Here is a 26,005-nt window from a genome sequence, read left to right on the forward strand (position 1 = left end):
TGTTTTAGGATAGACTGTAATCCTTTGGCCTCAAAACTGTTAGCTTGGAGTAAGGAATGAGGAGAATCCATGTAAAATATGTTCACAAAACTTTCTGAACAGTAAAAAAAAACAAAACCAAACCACAGCTGTCTAGTACTTTGGCCACCAGGAAGGAAAGCTGAAAGAATGAGAGAACATAGTTTGCTCCAGGCAAAATTCTGTCATGGGGTGGTTGAGGGTGACCAATATAGCTCCTTATACATCTCCAGAACAGGCATAGGCAGAGGGACAGCAAGTTTAACTTGCTTCAGAAGAAAACCCTATGATTCCACGTGGAGAAAGGGGAACCTTCATACACTATTGGGAGGAATGTAAATTAGTACAGTCACTATGCAGGAGTATAGAGATTCCTCAAAAAATTAAAAATAGAACTACCACATGATCCGGCAATTCTATTACCAGGTATATATCCAAAATAAAAGAAATCAATCTATCCAAGAAATATCTGCACCGCCATGTTTATTGCAGCACTATTCACAAATAGCCAGAATATGAAATGAACCTAAGTACCCATCGATGAAGAAATGGATAAAGTATGGTGCGTATATGTAATGGAATATCATGCAGCCATAAAAAAAATGAAGTCGTCATTTGCAGCAACATGGATGGAACTGGAGGCCATTATGTTAAATGAAGTAAGTCAGGCACAGAAAGACAAATATCACATATCCTAATGCATATGTGGGAGCTAAAAAAAGGGGATTTCATGAAGATAGAGAGTAGACTGGTGGTTACCAGAGGCCTGAAAGGGGAAGCAGGTGAGGGGAATGAAGGGAGAAAAAAAAATATATTTATTACCAATGAACTGTACACTTAAGATTGGTAAAGATAGTAAATTATATAGGCATATTTTACCTCAATTAAAAAGAAGAAAAATCTATCATTCCCGTGTTTTCAGTTTTATTATTTTTATTTTAAAAATACACATATTTTTGAGACAGGGTCTCACTCTGTCACCCAGGCTGGAGTAGAGTGGTACGACCTGGGTTCACTGCAGACTCAGCTTCCTGGGCAAAGTGATCCTCCCACCTTAGCCTCCAAAGTAGCTGTGACTACAGGCATGCACCACCACACCTGGCTAATTTTTGTATTTTTTTGGGTAGAGATGGAATCTCCCTGTGTTGCCCAGGCTGGTCTCAAACTCCTGAGCTCAAGTGATCTGCCTGCCTCGGCATTCCAAAGTGCTGGCATTACAGGTGTGAGCCTCCAAGTCTGGCCCCAATGTTTTCAGTTTTAAATATAAAACTGGAAAAAGGTTTTCACTTATTTAAATAGTTGAACAGAAATCAGAAACCTACAAAGGCAGGCTTAAAGTACAGCAATATATTTAAACACATTTTAAGACTGCCTTCACAGATACAGTAAAGCTCTTTTTTTAAATTTTTGTTTCACAGAACCATCAAGTTCAACATAGTGAAGTTCTTTGGGTTTGAAAAAGAAAATGAACATAAGCATACAATATTTGACAAGCAAATCTACTTACCATCATACTGCAAAAATCCATTTTTATCTGTCTCTATCTCAGACTCTGGCTGGAAAAATAATAAAGTACCCATCAAAATAGTGTGTAGGAAAGAAATAATACAATTATAGACTAAAGAGGAGATAAGTTTTTAATAAATGCTTTGGATGAGCAATTAAAGATCAGCACTGATAGACAGTGCCATCTAGTGGATAAGTGGCACCATTGCACTGAGCCTAATTTCAATACAAAAGGTACATCACTCGCCAAAGACTTCTTGGATGTAATTCAATTAACTTGGTGGTTAAACCGTTTTGTATTAAATAAATAATTTAAGAAGTTTTATAGATACCTTGAAAAAATCATCCTGAGATATGACACTGCAATTTGGGAGGTGTTTCTGCAAATTCTTAGCCAGTGTTGTTTTCCCACCATTTGTCACACTGAAGCAAAGAAAAGTACCAAGAAGGAAAAACCATTAAAAATCATTAAACACTTTTTTTGCTTTTTTGAGAGACGGGGTCTCGCTGTGTCACCAAGGGTGAAGTGCAGCGGTGCGATCTTGGCTCACTGTAACCTCTGATTCCTGGGTTCAAGTGATTCTCCTGCCTCAGCCTCCTGAGCAGCTGGGATTACAGATGCCACAACCATACCCGGCTAATTTTTGTATTTTTAGTAGAGATGGGGTTTCGCCATGTTAGACAGGCTGGTCTGGAACTCCTGACCTCAGGTGATCCACCCGCCTGGGCCTCCCGAAGTGCTGGGATTACAGGCATGAGCCACAGGGCCTGGCCAAAAAATCATTAAACACTTTAAAATATTTTTAAAGAGGATATTTAAAGCAATATTTAATATTTAAGAAAAAAAGATTTCTTTCATAGATAGTGCCTTAAACCACAGGCACCAGCAGATCTGATGTACTAAACGATAAGAAATAAGCTGGGAAAGATGAAGGAGAAAGGTAACTGCCGAGTAAGTGAACTGAGTAACACTAACACTTAAAAATACAGACACTGTGTTGGAAGCGAAATGTTTTTTTGCCTATGTCAAAATATTCACATGGTTCATATGCAACACAGAGAATATGAGTAGCACGTTTTAGTGCAAGTGTATAAAACTACATATGGTCACTGTGATTTTGCTTCAGTGGAAAAAACAGGAGTGGCTTAGTACAAGCCCACCTACCATGAAGTCACATTTCCTCTGTGGTGCCTCCTTTTCCCCATCCCTCTCCACCTGGGGGCCAGCTGGGAGGTCCGCTGTAGCTTATCCCATCAGGCCAGTTATTTGTCCCTTCTGGCCGGACCGTGAAGTCCAGGAGAAGGGGCACTGAGTCACTCCTCTTTAGATCTAGTTTCCCAGCGTCTAGGAGATCACACGGGAGGGAGGCACTTCCCTACTCAGTCGTTTATTGAAAGAGTGTTTTAACCTGGGACTCATGTCTGTAAATATAAGTCAGGGCATTTGTGAACTTGAACGAGAAAAAAATTATACCTTTAATTTCACTGAATTCTAACAGAAATTTAGCATCTCCTTTAATTATAAATATAAGTGATATAAGTACCCCTGACATTCACCAAGAGAAATCACAGATATTTTCATATTATGTTGCAGTTGGGTTGGATATCTTGAAGTATCATCAATGTTCATTATTACTTCTGATTTGTGGCATTGTTTAGACCCACTTCTGGGTATTGTTATTTAATATATTGACATAGAAGATTATATATCACAATATCACAAATTTGTTTTTAAAAATAATTTTATAACTATATTTCAATATAACCAATTTCCTTTGTATTCCTGTATTTTATTTTGTACACTTAAAACTATTACTCTGAGGTCAAGATTTCACCATACCACCAAATGTTCACAGCACAAAAAAACTCCTGACTACACATCTATTTGTAAGAAACGCTGCTTAATCCCAGATGAGATCAATCCACAAATACTTATAATCTAGAAAAGGGAAAATGAACTAACATCCATTCATCAAAATGGCCTGCATATAACTCTACTATTACATTATACCTCAAGGTAGAAGGAACCTGATTCACAAGATTTCTCATTTAACCTTACGATACATGATTGGGTAGGATATGGGCCATCTCTTTGAAAATAAGGAAAAGGGAGTGGGTGCTACCCTATGTATCGAGAAAATATTACAACTTTCCCCCCTCTTTAACAAAAATGTCTGTAAACTATACCAAGTGTCCATAGTTTAGGTATTAAGTTTTGGTTTAAATGAGATAGTGAACGGGAGTGACTTTATTACAATATGAACAATCTGGCTAGAAAAAAATCTGTCATTTTCTAGACTTATCTCTGTTAAGATCATGCAGTCAAACCAACAGTAGTAATTAGATCCTTTCTCACTGACTTAGCTAAAGCCAATGAGAAATACACACCCCATTTTTGCACAAGCCTTGGAGCCAGACCAGCTAGAAGATAGTCTGAGATACGGAGAGGAGAGGAGAGAAAAAGTATTTAAACAAGCCTGCACCTAAAATCCACACTCAGATTGGGAGACATCCTGGTCAGGTGACAGCTCAGGCCACCCACAACATGGGGAAAAGGAATAGGATGGGGGAAAGGACTAGAAATGGGGGAATAGAATGGGGGAAAGGAATAGGAAGGTCACCCAAAACATGTGGGAAAGGAATAGGAACCTTCTCCTATGGCACACCCACAACCACCACGTGCAGCACACTCACAGCCTTGCTCGCATGTGCTATCCAACCTGAGGAGAAGCGTGCCCAGCGTGCTCAGATCCTAGGAGCCTAGGAAGGAAAAAGGGTGACTACTTGGTGCTGCTCCCTTCTTTGCTCACAACACCCAAATAAATGCACAACTCCTGGCCCATTTATTTTTTTATGTGCCAGGTAACAAGAGGGCTCATTGTATTTGGACATAAAAGTGGGCTAGGGAGAAGTTAAAAGGCTGTCTGTAATTATTCAAACACATTCTGCAACAGGTAGATGTTAATATTCCAATTTTCCAGTTGAGGAAACTAAGGATTGAGAAGTTTTATAGTAATAAAACCAGTCCATGTTAAGAAATGGAGATGGGATACAAAGTCTAATGCCAGGATGGATTTTAATTTTTTTTACATTGTAGGACTCTGAGAGAATCCCACGAAGGTTATCATCTCTTCCCCTAGTGACTGAGTTTGGATGTTTGTCCTCTCCAAATGCCATATTGAAATGTGATCCCCAGCTGGGCACGGTGACTCACACCTGTATCCCAGTACTTTGGGAGGCCGAGGTGGGCAGATCACCTGAGGTCAGGAGTTCAAGACCAGCCTGGTCAACATGGTGAAACCCCGCTTCTATTAAAAATACAAAGCTTAGGCTGGGTGCTGTGGCTCGTGCCTATAATCCCAGCACTTTGGGAGGCCGAGGCAGGCGGTTCATGAGGTTAGGAGATCAAGACCATCCTGGCTAACACGGTGAAACCCCGTCTCTACTAAAAAAATACAAAAAAATTAGCCGGGCGAGGTGGCGGGCGCCTGTAGTCCCAGCTACTCGGGAGGCTGAGGCAGGAGAATGGCGTGAACCCGGTAGGTGGAGCTTGCAGTGAGCCGAGATCAAGCCGCTGCACTCCGGCCGGGGCGACAGAGCGGGACTCCATTTCAAACAAACAAACAAACAAACAAACAAACAAACACAAAGAACAAAAATTAGCTGGGCGTGGTGGTGCACGCCTGTAGTCCCAGCTACTTGGGAGGCTAAGGCAGGAGAATTCCTTGAACCCGGGAGGTCGAGGCTGCAGTGAGCCGAGATTGCACCACTGCACTCCAGCCTGGGCGAGCGAGACTCTGTCTGAAAAAAGAAATGTGACCCCCAAGCTGGAGGTGGGGCCTGCTGGCAGGTGTTTGGCTCATGGGGGCAGATCCCTCATGAAGGGTTTGGTGCCATCCCCATGGTAATGAGTGAGTTCTTGCTCTGTTGGTTCATGTGAGAGCTGGTTGTTTAAAAAGTCTGAGACTTCCCTCTCACTCTCTTTTTTTTTGTTTTGAGATGGGAGTCTCACTCTGTCGCCCAGTCTAGAGTGCAGTGGTGTGATCTCGGCTCACTGAAAGCTCTACCTCCCAGGTTCACGCCCTTCTCCTGCCTCAGCCTGCCGAGAAGCTGGGACTACAGGCGCCTGCCACGCCTGACTAATTTTTTGTATTTTTACTAGAGACGGGGTTTCACCGTGTTAACCAGGATGGTCTCGATCTCCTGACCTCGTGATCCACCCGCCTTGGCCTCCCAAAGTGCTGGGATTACAGGCGGGAGCCACCGCGCCCAGCCCCATCTCACTCTCTCTTGCTCCTTCTGCCATGTGACATGCTGGATCCCCTTCACCTTCCACCATGAATGTAAGCTTCCTGAGGCCCTCATCAGAAGCAGGTACCAACCATGCTTCTTGTAGAGCCTGCAGAACAGTGAGCCAAATAAACCTCTTTTTCTTTATAAATTACTCAGCTTCAGGCATTCCTTTATAGCAAGACAAATGGACTAACACACCCAGAAAAATGACTATATTTACATTTGTGTTAAATCTCCAGGAGGTTCATGGATGCCCTCTGAATTCCTTCAGAACACCTGTTATTTGCAATTGAATAATTACTGTTATTACTTCCTTATGAAGTAATAATTTGGTCGAGACTTATTGGACAATTACTTCATAGGGAAGCAAGTGGTTAAGTTCATAAGATGCAAGGCAAGAACAAAAGTCGCCATAACTGAATCTGGCGTGGGCTTCACAGGTGCAGCAGCACTAAAATGAAATCAAGGCACTTGGCCAGGAGCAGTGGCTCATCCTTGTAATCCCAGCACTTTGGGAGGCCCAGGTGGGAGGACTGTTTGAGGCCAGGAGTTCAAGACCAGCCTGGACAACATAGTAAGACCCTATCTCTTAAAAGAGAAAAAGGAGAAATCATGGCACTTGCTAAAGAAAAGATAGTGGGAAGAAGGCTTTCTTAGGAAGTTATGGATAGTACCTAGTGCACAGGACAAGACAGGAGGTAGGTTTCTAGGTACATGGCCCTGTATTGGGACATTGAGCAGAGGGAAATCTTATTTACACAAATGCCAAATGAAGGGTGGATTGGATCCTGTAGTGGACTCTGTAGTTGCCTTTCCAGGTTCTATGTCTGTTTTCTAGGTCTGGTTGGAACTGCTCCCACTCTCAATTCCAGAACAGAACCCACTGACCTAAACCAATCAATGTAATCCCACCTCTTTTACCACGGTGGCTGCGTGTGTGTGGACCATGCTTGTCCAGTCAAAGGGAGACCTATGACCTAGGAGAAGAGAAGTATTTCCCCTTCTGCCCAGTGACAGGCTATGAAGAAACAAGTCACAGGGCTCCTAGCAGCTCCTTGTGACCAAAAGGATAAGTCAGTTCTAAGATGAACCCAAATGAAAGACACATAGAAGAGAGAAAAACTGTCTTTGGTGATACCACTGAGCTCCTGTATCAAATCTTTCCTGCAGCCTGCTACCCCTGAGGCTAATACATTTCCTTTATTACTTATGGATAGCCTTCATAGACCATGATATTCAGATTTAATTCTCAATAACTGGGAACCACTGAATATCATTCTTCAGGCAGATAATTAAAATGTTCTGTATGAAGCTTACACTGGTAGAGGTGTGTAGGAAAGATTAGAAGGGAAAGATGGGGATTAGGGAATGACAGCCTATATCAGGATGGTGGGAGTGAGTGCGGGAAGGAAGAGAAACACAAGAGAAGCACTGCAGAGAAAAACTGAACTTTTCTTCTGATTAGATGGGAGGCAAAGCAGAGTTCTGACATTTAGTTCACTCAATTTTACTTCTGATTGGTGACTTACTATGGTAATGTAATACCATAACACAATGATCTCCCCAAAATTACAAACAAAGTAGTCTCATATTTTATTAACTGGGTCACAAATAATGTGAATATAATTAGAGTAAAGGTGAACATAATATGGTAGCAAGACAAATAGTGTCATTTTCAGTTGATGTTGATGTTTTATTTGCACGCCTGCCTCTGGGACCACAGGTAGGATGACCATATAATTTAGAACATGTTTGAGAGAAAGAGAAGTGCATCCAGGACCACAAGTATTAGCTTGGGCAACATGGGACATAAGGCCACCCAAAACATGGGGGAAAGGAATGGAGGTGAAGGTGTTTTCTATAGCACATGTCTGAAGCTGGGCACAGCTGGAAAGAAACACTAAGCTTTCTCCTCCGTCATGATGGAGGAACACCCATATGGGGAATGATAAATCATCCTGAATGAAAGCAGTGCCCAATCAGACCTTGCCTCTGGTGTTAGCTCCACAAAATAAAAGGGGAAGTGGGTAAACGTGGTTGACGGACTCTTCTGTTTCTCTGTTTATAGAAAACTCTTCCATCTCTTGTTGGCATTTATGACGCCAGCACTCCACTGATATCCCACAGTGGTCTGCTCTTCCCCAGGACTCTGGAATCCTCACTGCTTCTCCGTCCCCTACTCCATCCACACGGAAACACCATTTGCACATCCTCAGTATCTTAAAGAGCTGTTTGTACCAAAATTACTCACCCACTGATTCCAACGATAAATGTTTTCATAATTAGCTTTGAAAACCACAGCTTCCTAATATTTCCTAAAAGTAAAAAAAAAAAAAAAAAAAAATATTCAAATGCATTTCATTTAGATGTCTAGGGAGATAAAGAATCCTAAATTAGGAACACCAGCTGAGAGGGGAGGGTGACAGTGACCTCTCAGCACAGCCCCGCATTATCCACATTCCCTGCCGTACTGGCTTCCCCTGCTACCACTGAATGCCAACAGCCGGGACGTGCTCAGGGCCTCTCAACCAGTTGAACGTCAGGTGAGCTGCGGAGCACTCCCCCTTGAATGTCTGTTTTCCAAGCGTGGAAGAGTTGCTAGGCCACAGTGTGGTATATGAAGTTTCATTCTCTCCTTAGCCAGGTTGCCTTCCACCTGCACAATTCAGTCACCTGGGTATGACTCATTATCAGTGAGGCAGGGACCTCTGTGGGCTGGCCTCTTTCTCCCCTGATAAGACAGGAAAAAAGTTGCTACTGACCAGAGGCAAAATGAAGCTAATGCCGTTTAAAGATGAGATTTCTTCACCCAAAAGCCCAGCTCTTGGGCCTGGCTAGGTACATTTTTTTTGGAAACAGGCCAGATGGTAAATATTTGACACTGTGTGGGTCAAGAGGCAAAATCTAAATTGTTATGTATGGACTTATATAACAAGAGAAAAAATATTTTCACAAATTTTTGTGATGAAATTCAATATATAATCATAATTTTTTTTAACAGGTCTACTAATGACAAGAATGAAATTCCCTTTTATTGGGCTATCATTTCCCTTAATTGGATTTCTGTAGTGCTTTCTACATGACACTGCAAATGTTCAGGCAGAGGGCCAGGTTAAGCCACCGGCTGCTGTTTTGTGGACCTTTGGTCTAGTGGATGGAGGGCAGTTTCATACATGCCTCCCTAAGGTTCACTAAAGCAGTCCTTGGTTATTACAATGAGCCATTTTTCATCATTAAGTGAAAAGGTGAAGCGCAGCTGGAGGGAACCTTAATAGTGGCTGCTGAAGGTCATCTCTGACAGTCACTGTTCTTCATTCCTATCTGCTCGGGGGGGTGGCCAGGGACCTAGGCTGTGTAGCCGGGGGCAAGTGGCTACCTGTCAAGCTGGAGGCTCCCAGCAATGCTCCAGTTCCTATGATCTGTGTCCACACTCTCCCTGGGGAGGAGTTATGCACAAAAAGCCTGGTGGGGAAAGGGCTATTGTTGCCTGACTTCTTGACCTTTCTAGAATATTCCACATTGACTACAATTGCTTAACACTGGGTCCAATTCCATTAACAAGTCTGTGAGACAAGAATTCAATAATGACTGTGATAAAGTAGCAGCCGGGCACGGTGGCTCATGCCTATAATCCCGGCACTTTGGGAGGCCAAGGCAGGCGGATTGCTTGAGCTCAGGAGTTTGAGACCAGTCTGGGCAACACGGTAAAACGCTGTCTCTACCAAAAATACAAAAGATTAGCCAGGCATGGTGGTGTGCTCCTGTAGTTCCAGCTACTTCGGAGGCTGAAGTGGGAGGATTGCTTGAGCCCGCAAGGTGGGGGTAGCAGTGAGTGGAGATTGAGCTGCTACACTCCAGTCTGGGTGACAGCGAGACCCTGGCTTAAAAAATAAAATAAAATAGCAGAACAAGTTGGATATTTGAGTTTCATCCAGAGTTATGTTGTTGAATCACATCTCCATCCAAATTTACAGATATATCGAGGGAACGACTGCATACAATGAATATTGTAAAATACATTTTTATGTTGTAATTTTTCTGCTTTTGAATTTTACTTTACCCTATTCTTATTTTTTCGGTATGTCAGTGCAATGATGCCAACTAGCCTTATTTTGGGAAGGGAGAGGCTGCTCTTTAATCTCACTTTTGTGGCGATAAATGTTCTTTCTCTTACAAAATTATGTTGTCAAAAATTGTTCGCAGAGTGATATCCTCACTTGACCAAATAAAAATTCATAAAACTTTGTCATTCCTTGCCCCCATTTCACTTATTTTTGGATAGCTCACTGAAGCATAAATTCTCAAACTTGGAGAAGTACAGCTTTAGAGATTACTTGGTCAACCTCTTCATTTTGCAGAAGTGGAAACTGGCTCAGACAATAGAGCGATTTGCCTAAGGTCACACAGACAGTAAGTGGAAAAGCCAGATATGAAACTAAACCAGTTGAGTTGACTTCTTTCCATCACTCCAAGCTGCTAAAAAGCACTTTATTACTAACAGCAAAGAAAGGGTGTTACATATGTGCTAGCTTAATTGTCAGGCTCTGATGGATAATTGATGTCATTCTTACTGATGTGTTATTGATGGGGCACTATTTGCTGTGCACACAGAATGGAAAGGACTACTGTTCCCCGTCCTAATTGCCACATCTGTGCTTACACGTGTGACTGTTGCATCAATTACATGGCATGTAAATAACAAGTGAGCATGGTTGTGGCACGGGAAATAGGCTTGAGGGGGTTACTTGCGTTCAGGAACCAGGAGTGAGATGGCATAAAAAACTCACTTATAAAATCTCTTGGATACAGTGAAATGTAAGTTTTGTTTTTGTTTTTTAACTGAAACAGGAACTCCCAGTTCTACATTAGTTAGCAGTCTGGGCCTGTCCAAGCCAGTATTTGGGTGAATGCTGGGCATACCCTATCAGCAACGAGCAGGTAACAATGTGACCGGCAGGGTGGGTAACTGGAACATGCAGAGACAAGAGAGGCAACAGGGCTAAGTGACTAGGGTGGGTGGGGGTGGGCCTAGCAATCCCTGAAGTCATTTATTTCAAAAACACTGTGCATGCACAGGGCAGCTTTAGGGGAGCTCCAGGTTCAGGCCTGGCACTGTCCACCTCCACATCATATTCTACTGTTTCATTGCCTGTTGCCCTCTATAAGAACTATTAAAAATCACCAAGGTGGCCGGGTGCGGTGGCTGACGCCTGTAATCCCAGCACTTTGGGAGGCCGAAGCGGGCGGATCACGAGGTCAGGAGATCGAGGCCATCCTGGCTAACACAGTGAAACCCCGTCTCTACTAAAAATGCAAAAAAGGTAGCTGGGCGTGGCGTTGGGCGCCTGTAGTCCCAGCTACTCGGGAGACTGAGGCAACAGAATGGCGTGAACCCGGGAAGCGGAGCTTGCAGCGAACTGAGATCGCACCACTGCACTCCAGCCTGGGTGACTGAGCCAGACTCCGTCTCAAAAAAAAAAAAGAAAAAAAAAAATCACCAAGGCTACAGTGAGCCATGACTGCGCCCGCCACTGCATTTCAGCCTTGGCGATAGAGCGAGACCCTCTCTTGAAAAAAAACCCAAAGCAAACAGACAAAAAACAACCCCAAAACTGCCTCCCAAGAAACCAAAAACAAAACAAAACATCAAATTTAAAAAGCTTGCAATTATGATTTGCCAGGCTTCATGAAGCAAATGCAAGGTTCGTACAAACTGTCAATCATGTGATGTGTCCAAAGAGTCATCATTTCAGGGCACGTCTATCACTAGAATCCACACCACCTTCAATCTCATGGAATATCTGTGTAGTTTATTTTCCCGGTGTGTGCAAAGCTTTCCTCAACAACAGAGAGCTTTTGCATAGCGGGAGAACAAACTAGGATAGCCAAGAGCAAATCTAAAATGACTAATTTTTATTTTTTACACTTTTTTTTAATCCTAAGTAAAATGTTGTTGGGTTTTTTTTTTTTAAATTCAGATGTGTTTATTATGTTTAATTCATTTCACTACTAAACATTTACATTTTGGATTCTAAACAGTAGAACGGTCAGAAGTGGCATGTGCAGAATCAGCAGATTGTACGAAGAGGGCAGCTCTCTGACGCAAATGATCTGAAAGACAAAAGTTCCTGCTAAATGTGCTCTTCAAATGTATCTACAGGACAGCCTGATATTTTAAAAAGAGGAAAATGTTTCCAGGACTTCTCACTCTGTATTCTATTCAACGGCTATTTTGATTCTCTTCTTCCAGGAGATAGGGCAGTCTTTTCCTACTATTGTTTAAACTTTGCTCCCTTTTGGTAAACAAATCCCTCAAGGCTGGGTTTTTTTTCCTAAGACAGTCTCGCTCTGTCACCAGGCTGGAGTGCAGTGGTGTAATCCCGGCTCACTGCAACCTCCGCCTCCCGGGTTCAAGTGATTCTTCTGCCTCAGCCTCCCGAGTAGCTGGGACTACAGGCGCCCGCCACCACGCCCGGCTAATTTTTGAATTTTTAGTAGAGATCAGGTTTCACCATGTTGGCCAGGATGGTCTCGATCTCTTGACCTCGTGATCCACCCGCCTTGGCCTCCCACAGTGCTGGGATTACAGGCGTGAAGGGCTGGGGTTTTTGAAAACGCAATTCATGCCCCTCCCCCGTTGGTTTCATTTATGTAGGTTCTTGTGTAAATAGTTTTTTCCTTCCCCAAATACACAATTAATTTACAATATTGACTGTTATTTTGAACTTATGCCATTGGCTTCCTTGTGTGCTCCAGTTCTTTCCTCCCACCGAAGATAATATCCGCTAGATCAGGGGTCGGCAAACTTTTTCTGTCAAGTGCCAGATAGGAAATGCTTTGGGCTTTGCCAGCTGCTACTCAACCCTGCTGGGTAATGCGAAAGCGGCCACAGACAACACAGATGCAAATGAGCGTGACTGTGTTCCAGTAAAATTTTACGGACACTGAAATCGGAATTTCATGTAATTTTCACGGACACTGAAATCGGAATTTCATGTAATTTTCACGTGTCACAAAGTATTATATTTCTTTTGATTTCTTTTCAGCCATTAAAAACGTAAAAAAAAAAAATTCTTAGCAGGCCATACAATAACAGGCAACAGGCGGGCAGTAGGTCATCACCCCAACGCTAGAGGAATGAGACCATCTCGACCCGCGAGGATCGAGTACTGAATCCTGTCCCTGGCGACTTCTCCCAGCTGCGCGGTCTCTTGGAGGCAGAGTTCCCATTTTCAGGATTATGCCAGGGCGCTAGAGCAGGAGTCCACGTGCTCCTCGGCAGGCCACCTATCAGTTCTCTGAGGGTGGCAAGAGTCCAGGCAAGGCTTTCAAGGTGTAACCAAGTCCCGAGCTCCAGCACAAAAACCCTCTGGAAACACCTCCAGGCCCCACCAAGGCGGCGCGGCGCGGCGCGGCAGGGGCGAGCAGGTAAGCACTCACCTGGCGCCAGTTCGAGTCCTCCCAAACACAGCGGCAAGGGCGACAGCCAGGCGCGCGCCTGTCCCCAGTGCGCCGCTACCCGCAGCTCGCTCCCCGAGAGGCCCACGACCTCTTTCTCCACGATCCTCCTGGATTAGAGGGATGCCAGGTAGCGGTGGCCACCTGAAGCCCCTTTCCACTCAGCTCTGCCCCGGGTTCCAGCCCCCGTTGGGGCGGGGCGGGGCGGGGCGGGGCTACGGCGAGCGTGGCCTCTCCCGCGCGCCCCTGGCCAGCTCCGGCTCTTCCCTATTGGGAGCGCGCGCGGCCCGCGGCACTGGCGCGCGCCCGCTTCGCCCTCGCTCGGCTCCGGCCCGTTCCGCCGCCGTGCGCGCCGCCCGCGCTCCCACTGCGGCGAAGCTGCCAGCCCGGGAGCCAATAAGCGTTCGGCCAGGCAGGGTCCACTTCCTTGTCGGCCCGCCTGGCGCTTAGGACGGCTCCGGCGGCCGTGGGGCGGGGCGGGGCACACGGCGGAGCAGCTCTGCCTGCGTCCGTTCTTTGCGCAGCCAAGGGTGGGCGCCGGTCCTGGGAGGCGCACCGTTGTAAGCCAGACAAAAAGAAACTGGGGTGCCTGAGTGCCAGGTGGCGGGCAAGCGGTGGGCTTTTCGGCGGGGTCTTTAGGATTTGCAGCGCCAGGAAGCGAGATGTCGAAGCCGCCACCCAAACCAGTCAAACCAGGTGAGGGACGTAAGGGAGGCGCTCGTCGGGTCCTCCGGTCGCCGCGGTGCCGGCCCCTCCTCTGCCGCTTGGCAGGGAGGACCCGGCGCGCACCCGGCCCCGAGCCTGGCTTACGAGATCTGCCCCACTGGGATGGGAGCTCTTTTGCGTTCGCTGTTACCGGGGAGGGATCGATTTTGATAGCGAGAGGATTTCGAGGGTTAAAAAAAAATATATATATATATATATTTTTAAAGGGGAGTCGACCTCACTTTTGCTACGTTGTCATTCGCTGAAACTTTCAGAGGGTGTGATGGCAACGTCCCATGGAAGTTTTCCGGAAAGACAGGGCCATTGATCTCCCTTTAAAAAATGTCTTGAAATGGTCTTTAGCCACTTCCTCTTTTCTCAGTGTTTGTCACTGTCAAGTTAGGGTTCCTGACCGGCCAGAGCGAACGGGAAGTGCAATGCTTGCAGGGTGGGGTGGGCGAGCGAGCCTCCTTCGGGACTTAGGCTAGGAGCAGCGTTTGAAATTGACCTCGGGATCGTGGAAAGAGCGTTTAGAAGACCCCGTGCTCGCGCTCCTGGTGGAAAGAATCTAGGATGCGAAAGTAATCTCAGCTGTTGCTATTCGGAAGTGTCATTTTATCATCTCCTTTGCCTTCGCTCTCCCAAAGACGTTGGCGTGGTAAACCTGAGAGGACTGAGATTACTACATTCCTCAAAGCAGTTTTCTTGGCGGATTGTCCTTGTTCATTTTTGCTCTGTTCTTAGACTATTTTTTGTGATACGCAGAAATAAGAGAATTATGAAAGAAACTGACGTATTGTAATTAAATATTGTAACCTACTCTTCCGCGCGTTCATTTGGGTAGGTACTTAGAAAGGACTGACGTATTTCAATACTTTAACAACTCTTAGGTGCTTTCATTTGGGTAGGTAATTAAGGGAAATACGGGAAATGGAAGATAAATGACTCCAATGTATTCTTGGTTATTTTCACTCCCATCTTGTGTAATTTCGGTATAGCGAAATGCTGAAATTTAATCCATTTACATCAAATTTTGAAGTAACTTCCGTTGCAGGAGATAAGAGTTTCAGTGATTAATTTTTTCCTTGATTTTCCTAAACTCTACAGCTTTCATACTTGTCTGGTTTTCTTCCTTTGCGTTCCTGCAGTTGGAGTATGAAGTCCCTTTATTTGATAATCATGTACATACGTATGTGGAATAGTCCTTCACTGAGGACTGACATCTCGGTGGGCTGAGTGTGAAGGAAGTTGCTGAGACTGGCTCTTCCCTGAGTAAAGATGGGGCACATCTAGAGTTGGGCTCTGCATTGCATTAGATGTGGAATCTGATGAGAAATTTCCATTTTAAGTGCATGTGTATGAGGTAGCTTTCTAAACCCAGGTGCAAATCAGGACCTCAAGTATCTAACAATGCAGAGTTGTTCTTTGATAGCTAAACAATATATTTTTTTTTTCTGACCACCTGCGGCCTATTGAAATACATTATTTTAAAGAATGCCCTGAGAAAAAGTTCATGAGTTTTTTTTTTTCTTTTTTAAAAATCTCTTCAGGCATATTAAATGTCTGTATTGAAAATGACAGGTGTGTGTATGTGCACACAGTAGTGTATACTTGTGCATTCATTCACACTTGGGGGTTGAGGGATCATCCTGTTACTAATTGTGGATACATTCCCAGGAACCTGCTTTCTCCTTCACATCAGAAAGCTTGTGGTTAAACGTGACTGGTGTTTAGAGGGAATTTTGCATTTTATTTTATTTTATTTTATTTTGTTTTATCTGGTCCTTGATTCAGGATACAGGGAATTTTGAATGAACATTAATTTATAAATGAGATCCAGACACAAAGTTACCATAGAAATGGGTTTGTCAGTTTAGTAATTTACAGTCAGAAACATTACTGCCAATCAGACTTGATAATGTGGGTGGGCTACCTTCGTAGAAAAAAAAGCAATGACCAGGAGCAGTGGGTCGTGCCTGTAATCCTAGCACTTTGTGAGGCTGAGGTGGGAAGAGTGCTTGAAGCTAGGAATTTGAGACTAGCCTGGGCAGCATAGCAAGACCCCGTCTCAACAGAATACAAAAAACAAAAACAGAAATGTCCTATTGTAGTACTGTCCCACATTTACTGTGTATTAGGCAATGGCCTAGTCACTTTTACATGTGTTAACGCATTTGCTGTTCTCAAAAATCTTATGAGGTCAGTACCATTATATTGTTCCTGTTGCACAGATGGGGAAATAAAGATGCGCAGGAATGTTATTTAATTTGTCTAAAGTCAACAGTTAGAGTGGGGGATGTAGCAGGCAGGATTAAAACCCAGGTAGTCTGGCTTTGAAGTATGCACTCTTTTTTTTTTTTTTTTTTCTGAGATGAAGTCTCCTCTCTTACCCAGGCTGGAGTGCAAAGGCACAATCTCGACTCACTGCAACCTCCGCCTCCCGGGTTCAAGCAGTTCTCTGCCTCAGCCTCCCAAGTAGCTGGGATTACAGGCGCCCGCCACCAAGCCTGGCTAGTTTTTCTAGATGGGGTTTCACCATCTTGGCCAGGCTGGTCTTGAACTCCTGACCTTGTGACCCACCCGCCTTGGCCTCCCAAAGTGCTGGGATCACAGTGGCGTGAGCTACCGCCCCCAGCCGAAGTCTGCACTCTTAACCATTTGCAATTCTGCCTTGAGTCATAGTGCTCCATTCACATTGGTGGTCATGTGTATTTTAGAGCTGGTGGTCAGGAAGTCGAAAGGGAGGGGCCTCTGGTCTACAGACCTTCTTGTCACAGATGCACATAAAGGTCACCCCCTGGCTGGTACAGCAAGGAGAGTGGTGTGGAGCTTTACTTTCTTGTCCTGCAGGCAAGCTACATGGATACAAATCTCCAAAGACAGCATGGGATTGGGGACTTTGGGGTTGTATTTAATTTTTTGGTTTGTTTATATCCTACCTCTTTCCAAAGGACTTCTAAAAATACACATGATCTGAGAGAGAGGAAAAAAAGATAAAGCAAGGTCATTTTAGAGGGAGGGAAGAATGATAAGATGAAACAAGAGGAAAAGCTAGCTTACAGACAGACCTGCGTGTAGTAAGGTCACTGTAGATTTGGCTCTCAGCTGCAAGCCGAGAGAAAAATCTCAAGATTCACAGTGCTCATAAAATTAAAATGTGTCACTTGCTCTGAAAAGTAGTTATTTTAATGGCATTGAGATCTGAGACAGATTTTCCCGTGGGTTCTCTTAAAGTGTTGGAGTGGCCTGGATATCTCTAGCAGAAATACAAGACAGCACATCCTAGCTGTGTTTCTTATAGCTTCTTTCAGAGCAAGATGTGGGTAAAACAGCATGGCTCAATTCAGTAGACAATACTAAAAGGAAAGGAGCTAGATGAGTAAGGACAAAGGACTCGCTGGAAGATATTAAAAGCGAGGGACATTAAGCTATAATGCAGACTAATTGCATCTTTCCGGCTGATCAGCACATGCCCAACAGGGGCACCGTTGGTGGAAGGAGGCTGAGAAGTCCTGGGCAGATACCAGTGGGAGACCCTGGCCATATTTGTACTATCTGGAGGATAGATCAGGGTTACCTTCTTGGGTTTTTGGCCATATCCAGAATTCATTTGCTAAACATTTCTTAATACATGTAGCTCATATTTTAGGCCCTGTGCTAGACACTGGGGTTCTAAGGAGCAGTAACCTAAGGTGTCATTCACCAGGGTCCTGAGTCTAATGGGGAAGACATATGTATCTATAGATATTACCTAGAGTATCCCATATCTACAACTGGATGGCTGATCTCATTCATTTTGTCAAAAAAAAAAAAAAAGCTTGTAATTAAAAATATAAGTAATTTTTTTATTTTTAGAAAATTTGGGAAAAGGTAAACAATAAATATATAAAATCTAGAAATCATCCCTGTCATCTACCGATAATCGTTATTTCCATTTGGTTGAATATTGTTTCAGGTTTCTTTCTTCTTCACATCCATTTCATTTCAAAAAAAGAAAATAAAAACAATTATCCTTAGAACAGTGTCTCAGCTTCCATTTGAAATGTCTTGCCGTTGGTTGGTATATGTTTCCAAAAGGCTGTATGGTATTGCCCGCATTTTGCTTGAAAAATCAGTTCTGTCGCATCTTGATCTTTCCTTGCTTACTGATTTTGTTTCTGTAGAATCACTTTTGGCCACACAAGGTCTGTCATTGAAACTTTCTTAACTGTTATCTGTGTCACCGTGGTACTCTACTAAGATGTGTTTCAATTTCGTGGTCTTTAGCTCATTCTTTATCGTTCTTTCCTTCCTTTTCTTTTCTTTTCTTTTCTTTTCGAGATGGGATTTTGCTGTGTTGCCCGGCTGATCTTGATCTCCTGTGCTCAAGCAGTCTTCCTGCCTGAGCTTCCAGAGTATCTGGAATTATCGGTGCTCACCACCAAACCTGGCTGGGACCCTCCTTTCCTTTTTCTGAATAAGTACGACCTCTTATTTTACACATACAGCATTTATGTTGTTTTCAGCCGCTCTCAGAAGCCTTGCAGTTCAATTAGCGTGAATCTGTCTGGCTTGTTAGAGTGTAGAAGTGTAGAAAACGGAACTTTTGTTCTCATGAAATCTTTAAAAAAAAATTTTATTCTGAGAGTAAGGATGGGCCAAAGAATACTGAATGAGATTTGGGCCATAGAATCATCTCATTCTAAGCAGGTCTGGTAGCCCTCTATTGTAGTTGGAAACCTGATGTCTGACCTTGGCCATTTTTTCCCAAATGGCTTATTGATTTTGGTGGTGAAAGTGAAGCAACATAAATATTTCATGTGCCTTGTGAAAATAAATTCATGGAACTTTGAAGAAGCAAATGTCAGTGTTTCAGATTCTTTTGTTATTCAGAGTAAAAAATGTCATAAAACTTAAAAGACATCACACACATGCTGCTTAAATAACAGTTTTGAGAGAAAAAGGTTTTTATCTAAAATTAACTAAATTTTTGTGTATTTTTTTACCCCAACAAAGGAATTAATAAAAAGTGAGGTGAAATATGCATGTGAATAGTCTTCTTTTATAGACTTGATACATTTTATACCTGATGGCAGAATAAAGCCTGAAAAACATCTTGAAAATTTCAGAATGATGATGATGAAGGGAATGGTTAATGTATATTTGGCCCTATATGTCAGGGACTGCACCCAGTACTGTGTATGCTCTGTCTCCTTTAATTATTCTGACTTTCCTGTCAGGTGGGTGGGTCCTCATCTCCCTGTTTTATGGATGAAATAGTACTTAATGAGGTCAAGTAAACTACCTAAGATCTCAAAGCTGGTGAGTGGTTGGTGTGACCTGGAAGTGGAATGCAAGCTTTAATTGGGTCCATGCATGTGAGCAGAGAAACCTGCCAGAGATGTTACTGGGTTGGACCTGCTTTGGTTGGACAGTCATTTTATCAGCTTATGCAGTTGTGTTATTGGTATTTGGTTTGTGTAACTGCCCTCTTTCAGTGGATCCGTATTAGACCATTAAACTATATACTTTTTGAGAGTGGAACAGTCTTTTATTTCTTTGTCACTGCACAGCCACTAAATCATTTATGAATGACAGATACGTAAAATGCTTTGATACAAAAAAAAAAAAGTGTTTTTTTTGTTTGTTTTTGTCTGAAAGAAGGTGGGGGGTGGACTCAGAGACTGTGATTGGGCTTTTCTTGTAGCTTTACCACAAAGTAGCAAAGGCTGGAGGTTGTGTGCCTCTGATCGGCACTCCTCCCTTCTGGAAATACTGGGGTTCCCTCCCTTGGTGTTTCAGCATTCCCACAATCTGACTTACATGACTGGTGCAGTGAGATTTTCTAATACACACCTTATACCTCAAGGCACAACAGAAGCCATTGCCAAAGTTGTCCTCACTTGCTTAATGGACAGGGGAAGACAAACTACATTAAAAAAAAAAAAATACAGAGACACCTTTCAGTGGGCTGATGTGAGCGAGCTGTCAAGATTCTCTATCAAATTAAAGGAGTTTCAAAAAAATTTACAGGCCGGGCACAGTGGTTCACACCTGTACTCCTGGCACTTTGGGAGGCTCAGGCAGGCAGATTCCTTGAGCCTAGTAGTTTGAGACCAGCCTGGGCAACATGGTGAAACCTTGTCTCTACAACAAATGTGAAAAAAATTAGCCGGGCTTGGTGGTGCGTGTTTGTAGTCCCAGCTATTCAGGAGGCTGAAGTGGGAGGATCACTTGAGCCTGGGAGGTCAAGGTTATGGCAAGCCACGATCGTGCCACTGCACTCCAACCTGGGTGACAGAGCGAGACTCTGTCTCAAACAAACAATACAAATATTAGAACCAGGAGAACTTCCTGGTTCTTTTAAATAACTACAAGGTATTCTGCTGAGCTCATTGAACCAGACCCTAACTAATGTACTTCTGGATTGTTTTCGATCTTTTGTTATCACAAATAGTCTCCCAACAGTATTGTTGTTGCTTACATGTGTAAATCCACAGGATAAAGTCCTGGCAGTGGGATTTGTTGTTTCAGAGGGTACGCGCACTGCTGTTTTCATAGAAATTTCCAAATCGCTTTTCAAAGAGGTCGTACCAGTTTACTTCCCTCCCAATAATGTATGAGCATGTCTTAAACAGAAAGATCGCAGTGCTTGTGATAGGAGATGTTATCAAAGTGTGATCAGAGGGCTGGGAAGCACAGGGCAAGGAGCCTGAGGAAGCTGAGAAGATGTCACGGAAGAGGAGTAATCCAAGCAGAGTTCTGAATGCTAAGTAAGAGTTTGCTGGGCAGCAAAAGGGGAAAACTCATTTGATTCAGGCGCAAAGGAAAGAATGCATCCTCCTATCCACATTTGTCTAACTAAATAAGGGCAAAGCTTCTTTCAGAGAAGTCAAGGAAATTTGTTATGTGCACGGAGAACTGTGAACCACATAAGTTTCTCTGAATAAAGAGAAGGCTGTTTATACCCCGTGTAACAGTTTGTGAAAAATGGTATTGCTCCACACAAAAAGCAGGAATTTAAATGCACACATCAGCTCTCTTCACAGATTGCTTATCTGTTTCTCAGAGTGTTAACAGTTGGTGTAGTAGGTGTTTAGTGTAGGGCAATGGGTTAAAGAGATTTAGCAGCTGCAAATCAGTTAAACAAGTTACTGGTGTGACTGCTGTGGCCTTCCCCCTCCCTTTTATTCAGTTATTTACCACTTTATGTCTGTGCATCTGTAGGATTTTTAGAAAGCCACAAGGCAAATTTCTCAGCTTACATTTGGGATAAGAGTTGGGGGATAGTTTTATATTTGTGCATTTTGATTGGCATGAAATTTTAAAACTCTTTAGCATCCCTTATAATTGGATAAGCTATTTTGGTTTTATATTCTTGGGACCCAAGAATGCATCTAATGTGGATCTTTTCTGCTGGGTACTCCCAATTTCCAGGGAGCCTGAGGGCAATTTGAATTCAAATTAAGGGAGATCCTCTAACCAACTCAGTTTATACTCACACTAGAGGGACTGTCTCAGGCCCCTTACAAGGGTCTGTCTGGCATCCCTACACTCCAGGAATTTTGCTTGGTTCTGAGAAACTCATGGATTCTATTTTAGGATTCCCGGCTTCCCAGCCAGGACTCACTCCCATGAGACCAAGAAATGACTTGAACCTGGAGGTTATCTTGGAATGTCTGTGTGTCTTCTAGGAACTTCCTGACCACATCCATATTTGGGGAGAAGATGCTTCCAAACTTTAGCTCGCTGAGTGTGGGTTAGAGGGGGTTGGCTGAAAGAAGCCCCTCTAGGTTTTAGACACGGTTGGAAGGTATCTCAGACTCCAGAAGATTTGGAGGGTCTCAGAGTCTCATTCTTCCTTATTTGAAAACCAAACTCTTATGCTTATGTCTGAAATGTTGACTACCCAGGTTCACAGGACTTTCTGGCTAGCATGTATTATTTCACTGCTTTCTTGGGCTTATTGTTTTGATGAGTCAGTGCTCAGATTTATCTGTAGCTAGCCCTGGGACAACTTCATCTGAAGGTATTCCTACTGGTTTTTCAGGCAAGGGAAGTGTCCATGAAACATTGCAATAGAAACCAGCCCTGCCAAAGTTAATATTCTGATGGTGTGCCAAGCTTAAAATTGTTGTCGACCATATTTTTCTTTGGGGGAATAAATCATTCTCTTTGATCTCTGCATTCAGGTCATCCGAGCACCTGCTCACTAGAACCCGGGCCTATCTGAAGCTGAAATGTGAGGTAGGAGTCACTGCTATGGTGACTGCCTGCTTCCACTTTCAGGGAACCCTTCCCATCTGACAGGGCTTCTGGTTCTTGCCTAAGGCCTTTGCACTCTTGAAAACCTATTCTGTATCTAAATATTGGGGATCTGAAGTGTAAACCCCAAATAAAACTCTAAGCTCCCTAACCAATGGAATGGACCCCTCCCCTCATCCAGATTTAACCTGAAAAACTAGTTCGGACCATGATACACTGAGTTGTAATCAACTTTACATTTTCCAAACATCAAGTCTTCAGTGTCTTGATGGCCGTTCATGAACAACCACATTTTTTGAGGATCTCATTGGAATCTGTGCATATAAAGCCCCGGACATATTTAGGTCTCCAGAGTTGATGTTACTGAGTTATAATCACCTTTACGTTTTCCAAACATAAAAGGCTAATGGGGGTGGGACATGCCTTATTGTGAGTGGGATGAACTTCTGGCTGTTCCCCACCCTTTTTTTTTTTAAAGCAACAGCTCCATTAGCACCAATTTTATAGTTAACTTTCTAGGTGACCTTTATAAGTCACTAAACCACTCTATGCCTCAGTTTCTTTTTCTTTTTCTTTTTGCTTTTTTTCTCTTTGAGGCAAGGGTCTGGCTCTGTTGCCCAGGCTTGAGTGTGGTGTGATGATCTTGGGCTTACTGCAACCTCTGCTTCCTGAGCTTAAGCGATCCTCCCACCTCAGCCTTCCCAGGAGTTAGGACTGCCAGTATGCATCACCATGCCTGGCTAATTTTTGTATTTTTTGTAGAGACAGGGTTTTACCATGTTGCCCAGGCTAGTTTCTTCACCTCATGCTAAGTCTGATTTGAAATCATCTTCATGGCCTCATACTGGCCTCTCAATAATTTCTCACATTTCTGACTAATTTCATCTCGTTCTCCTTCTCCTAGACTCCTGGGCCATTTTCAATGATCCCCATCCCAACTCCCAGCTACTCAGCGCTCAGCAGCATGTGGATAGAAACATGGAGGAATGAAACACACCAAGCAAGGGCTTTTCCTAAGTCCAGATTTCCATGAGAAACAACAAAGAGACAGGAAACGACAGGATGAGGGTTAGGAAGGGGGTGGAACGTATTAATAATTAGGTCTGATCTGATTTCACTTAGGCTTTTGCTACATAGGGCAGTTTTAATTTTTTTTCTTTTCTTGTAACTGTCTAGACAAAGAGAATACTGGGGTCTCCCTGCAGGATTATGTTTGGGGCTTTATATGCACAGATTCCAGTGAGACCCTCGCAAAATGTGTTTGTTCATGAACGGCCATCTAGATACTGAAGACTTTCATGTTCGGAAGATGTAAAGTTGGTTATAACTCAACAACATCAACTCTGTAGGCCCAAGATGTGAGAATACTAGGTATTCTACTAGATTTTAGAAATTCTCCGTGCAAAATATCATTCAGGATCCTCTTGTCTCTTCTCATCTTATTTTTTCCCATCTCTTTTGGAGGTGATGGTTTTAAGCCATAGATTTAAATTCAGTCCTTTTTTTTACAGAAATCACTGTATTTGATTCTAGAGAGGAGGGTTTTCAGTGCTTATCTCGAGAAGAGGGAGGACTAATCTACTAAGAGAATGATTCTCTGCCTACCCATCGCTCTGCCAGTTATACTGGCAGAAACCAAAAGCCTCTTTTTTTCTTTTTTATTTACTTATTTATTTGTGAGACAGAGTTTCGCTCTTGTTGCCCAAGCTGGAGTGCGATGGCATGATCTCGGCTCACTGCAACCTCCGCCTCCTGAGTTCAAGCGATTCTCCTGCCTCAGCCTCCCAAGTAGCTGGGATTACAAGCACGTGCCACTATGCCCAGCTAATTTTTTGTGTTTATATTAGAAACAGGGTTTCATCATGTTGGCCAGGCTGGTCTCGAACTCCTGATCTTAGGTGATCCACCCACCTCGGCCTCCCAAAATTCTGGGATTACAGGGGTAAAGAAAATAACATTTATATATTTAAAGAGATTCTGATAAATGGCTTTTTTTGGTTTGTTTTTGCTTTTTTTGTTGTTGTTGTTAAGAAAAGGTATTGTTCTGTCACCCAGGCTGGAGTGCACGGCTCACTGCAGTCTCAACCTCCTGGGCTCAAGTGACCCTCCTGCCTCAGCTTCCTGAGTAGCTGGGACTACAGGCATGTGCTGCCAAGCCCAGCTATTAATTTTTTGTACAGATGGGGTCCCACAGTGTTGCCCAGGCTGGTCTGATGGGGTCTCCATAGTGGGACCTCCTGGGCTCAAACAATCTTCCCACTTGGGCCTCCCAAGGTGTTGGAATTAGGCTGGGTGCAGTGGCTCACGCCTGTAATCCCAGCACTTTGGGAGGCTGAGGCAGGTGGATCACCTTAGGAGTTAGAGACCAGTCTGGCCAACATAATGGAACCCTGTCTCTACTAAAAATACAAAAAATTAGTTGGGCATAGTGGTGGGTACCTGTAATCCCAACTACTCGGGAGGTTGAGGCAGGAGAATCGCTTGAACCCAGGAGGCAGAGGTTGCAGTGGGCCGAGATCATGCCACTGCACTCCAGCCTGGGCAATAGTGTGAGACTCTGTTTCCAAAAAAAAAAAAAAAAAAAAAGCGTTGGGATTACCCACTACATCTGGCCAAAATGGCAGTTTTAAGGACATAGAATTATACTTGTGGGAATAAATTTTGTTGCTATGGCTTTAGAATTCAAACAAAAATCATTCTATTCATAGTGGAAAATTATTACAGTGCTCAAGTGTTAGTTTTCCACTAAGTATCTTAAAACCAAAGGTAAAGAACTACAATTTGTTAGGACAGAGAACAAGAGATAGCAGAGTACTTCTGCATGTAGACAGTAGGTATAGAAGGAGAGCAAATTCCTAGTGATTATTCTGAAAGCCTACAATTTAAATGACCACTGCATATTGGTGGCAAGCCGCTGCCCTAGAGAGCACGGATTTTTCCTTCTTCTGTCTCCGTGAGCAGAGGCTATTCTCACTGCCACGCCATCCACATCTCCAACAGTAAATAGTTCTGCAGGCTCAAGGGCTTGGGAGGGAACCAGGGCATTCCTAGAAGTTTAAGAAAAAATTCCATTGTCTCCATTTCCTCCCTTCTCGTCCATGTGCCCATGTTCATAAAAAGATAAAATGATCTTCTGGGCATCCATCAGTGAAAAAGAGTTTTTTTTTTTTTTTTTAAAGTCTCTGAGGCCAGGCACGGTGGCTCACACCTGGGAGGCCAAGGCAGATGGATCACTTGAGGTCAGGAGTTTGAGACCAGCCTGGCCAACATGGTGAAACCCCGTCTCTACTAAAAATACAAAAATTAGCCGGGCCGTGGTGGCGCATGTCTGTAATCCCAGCTACTCGGGAGGCTAAGGGAGGAGAATCTCTTCAACCTGGGAGGCAGAGGTTGCAGTGAGCTGTTATCAGGCCACTGTACTCCAGTCTGGGCAACAGAGGGAGACTCGTCTCAAAAAAAAAAAAAAAAAAAAAAAAGTCTCTGAGCAGCTGCAGCCTCAGGGGTAGGTGTGACCCGGGGCCTTGGCCTGGCTGAAGGTAAGAATACGACCATAGAAGTATTGTCACAACTCTCCCCCACCTTCCTGAACAAAGGGGGATTTCTGCAAGAATGGTCCTGTAATTTACCCTATTTTAATTACAGCCCCAGAAACCACAGCTTTTCACTTCCTGGCCTTCCCATTCTCTGGGGAAATCCTAAAGGACTCCATTCTCTTGTGCTTCCCTTCCTCCACCCCTAATCTGAGCTGGCTTGGAAAATACCTTGACATTTCTTAGGGTTA

At 43.7% G+C, this 26,005-nt stretch overlaps 2 protein-coding genes across 16 annotated transcripts in view; one reads left to right on the forward strand and one right to left on the reverse strand.

Annotated features, from left to right (window-relative positions):
• NMRK1 (nicotinamide riboside kinase 1) overlaps positions 1-13,456 on the reverse strand; it is a 28,112-nt gene extending 14,656 nt beyond the window's left edge. For 3 of the 13 annotated variants that reach the window (XR_012424798.1, XM_005581948.4, XM_005581947.4), the window contains exons 1-4: positions 13,258-13,456; positions 8,069-8,132; positions 1,857-1,947; positions 1,526-1,574 (exon numbers count right to left, since the gene is read on the reverse strand). Coding sequence is in view for 2 of the 13 variants with exons in the window: in XM_005581948.4 (XP_005582005.1) it covers positions 1,526-1,574; positions 1,857-1,947; positions 8,069-8,097 (169 nt within the window). In the remaining 11 variants the exon portion in view is untranslated. The remainder of the gene's footprint in view (positions 1-1,525; positions 1,575-1,856; positions 1,948-8,068; positions 8,133-13,257) is intronic. The other 10 variants (XM_074017685.1, XM_074017679.1, XM_074017686.1 and 7 more) reach the window with 5 other exon arrangements.
• The window catches only part of OSTF1 (osteoclast stimulating factor 1), a 58,499-nt gene continuing 45,600 nt past the window's right edge, over positions 13,107-26,005 (forward strand). For 2 of the 3 annotated variants that reach the window (XM_005581949.3, XM_074017678.1), the window contains exon 1: positions 13,724-13,971. In XM_005581949.3, the coding sequence (XP_005582006.1) occupies positions 13,938-13,971 (34 nt within the window). In that variant the 5' untranslated portion in view covers positions 13,724-13,937. Of the gene's footprint in view, positions 13,246-13,723; positions 13,972-26,005 lie in introns of those variants that run through there. The other variant, XM_065530715.1, reaches the window with a different exon arrangement.

Source organism: Macaca fascicularis, chromosome 15, assembly GCF_037993035.2.
Source record: "Macaca fascicularis isolate 582-1 chromosome 15, T2T-MFA8v1.1".
In the NCBI taxonomy this organism is placed as follows: domain Eukaryota; kingdom Metazoa; phylum Chordata; class Mammalia; order Primates; family Cercopithecidae; genus Macaca; species Macaca fascicularis.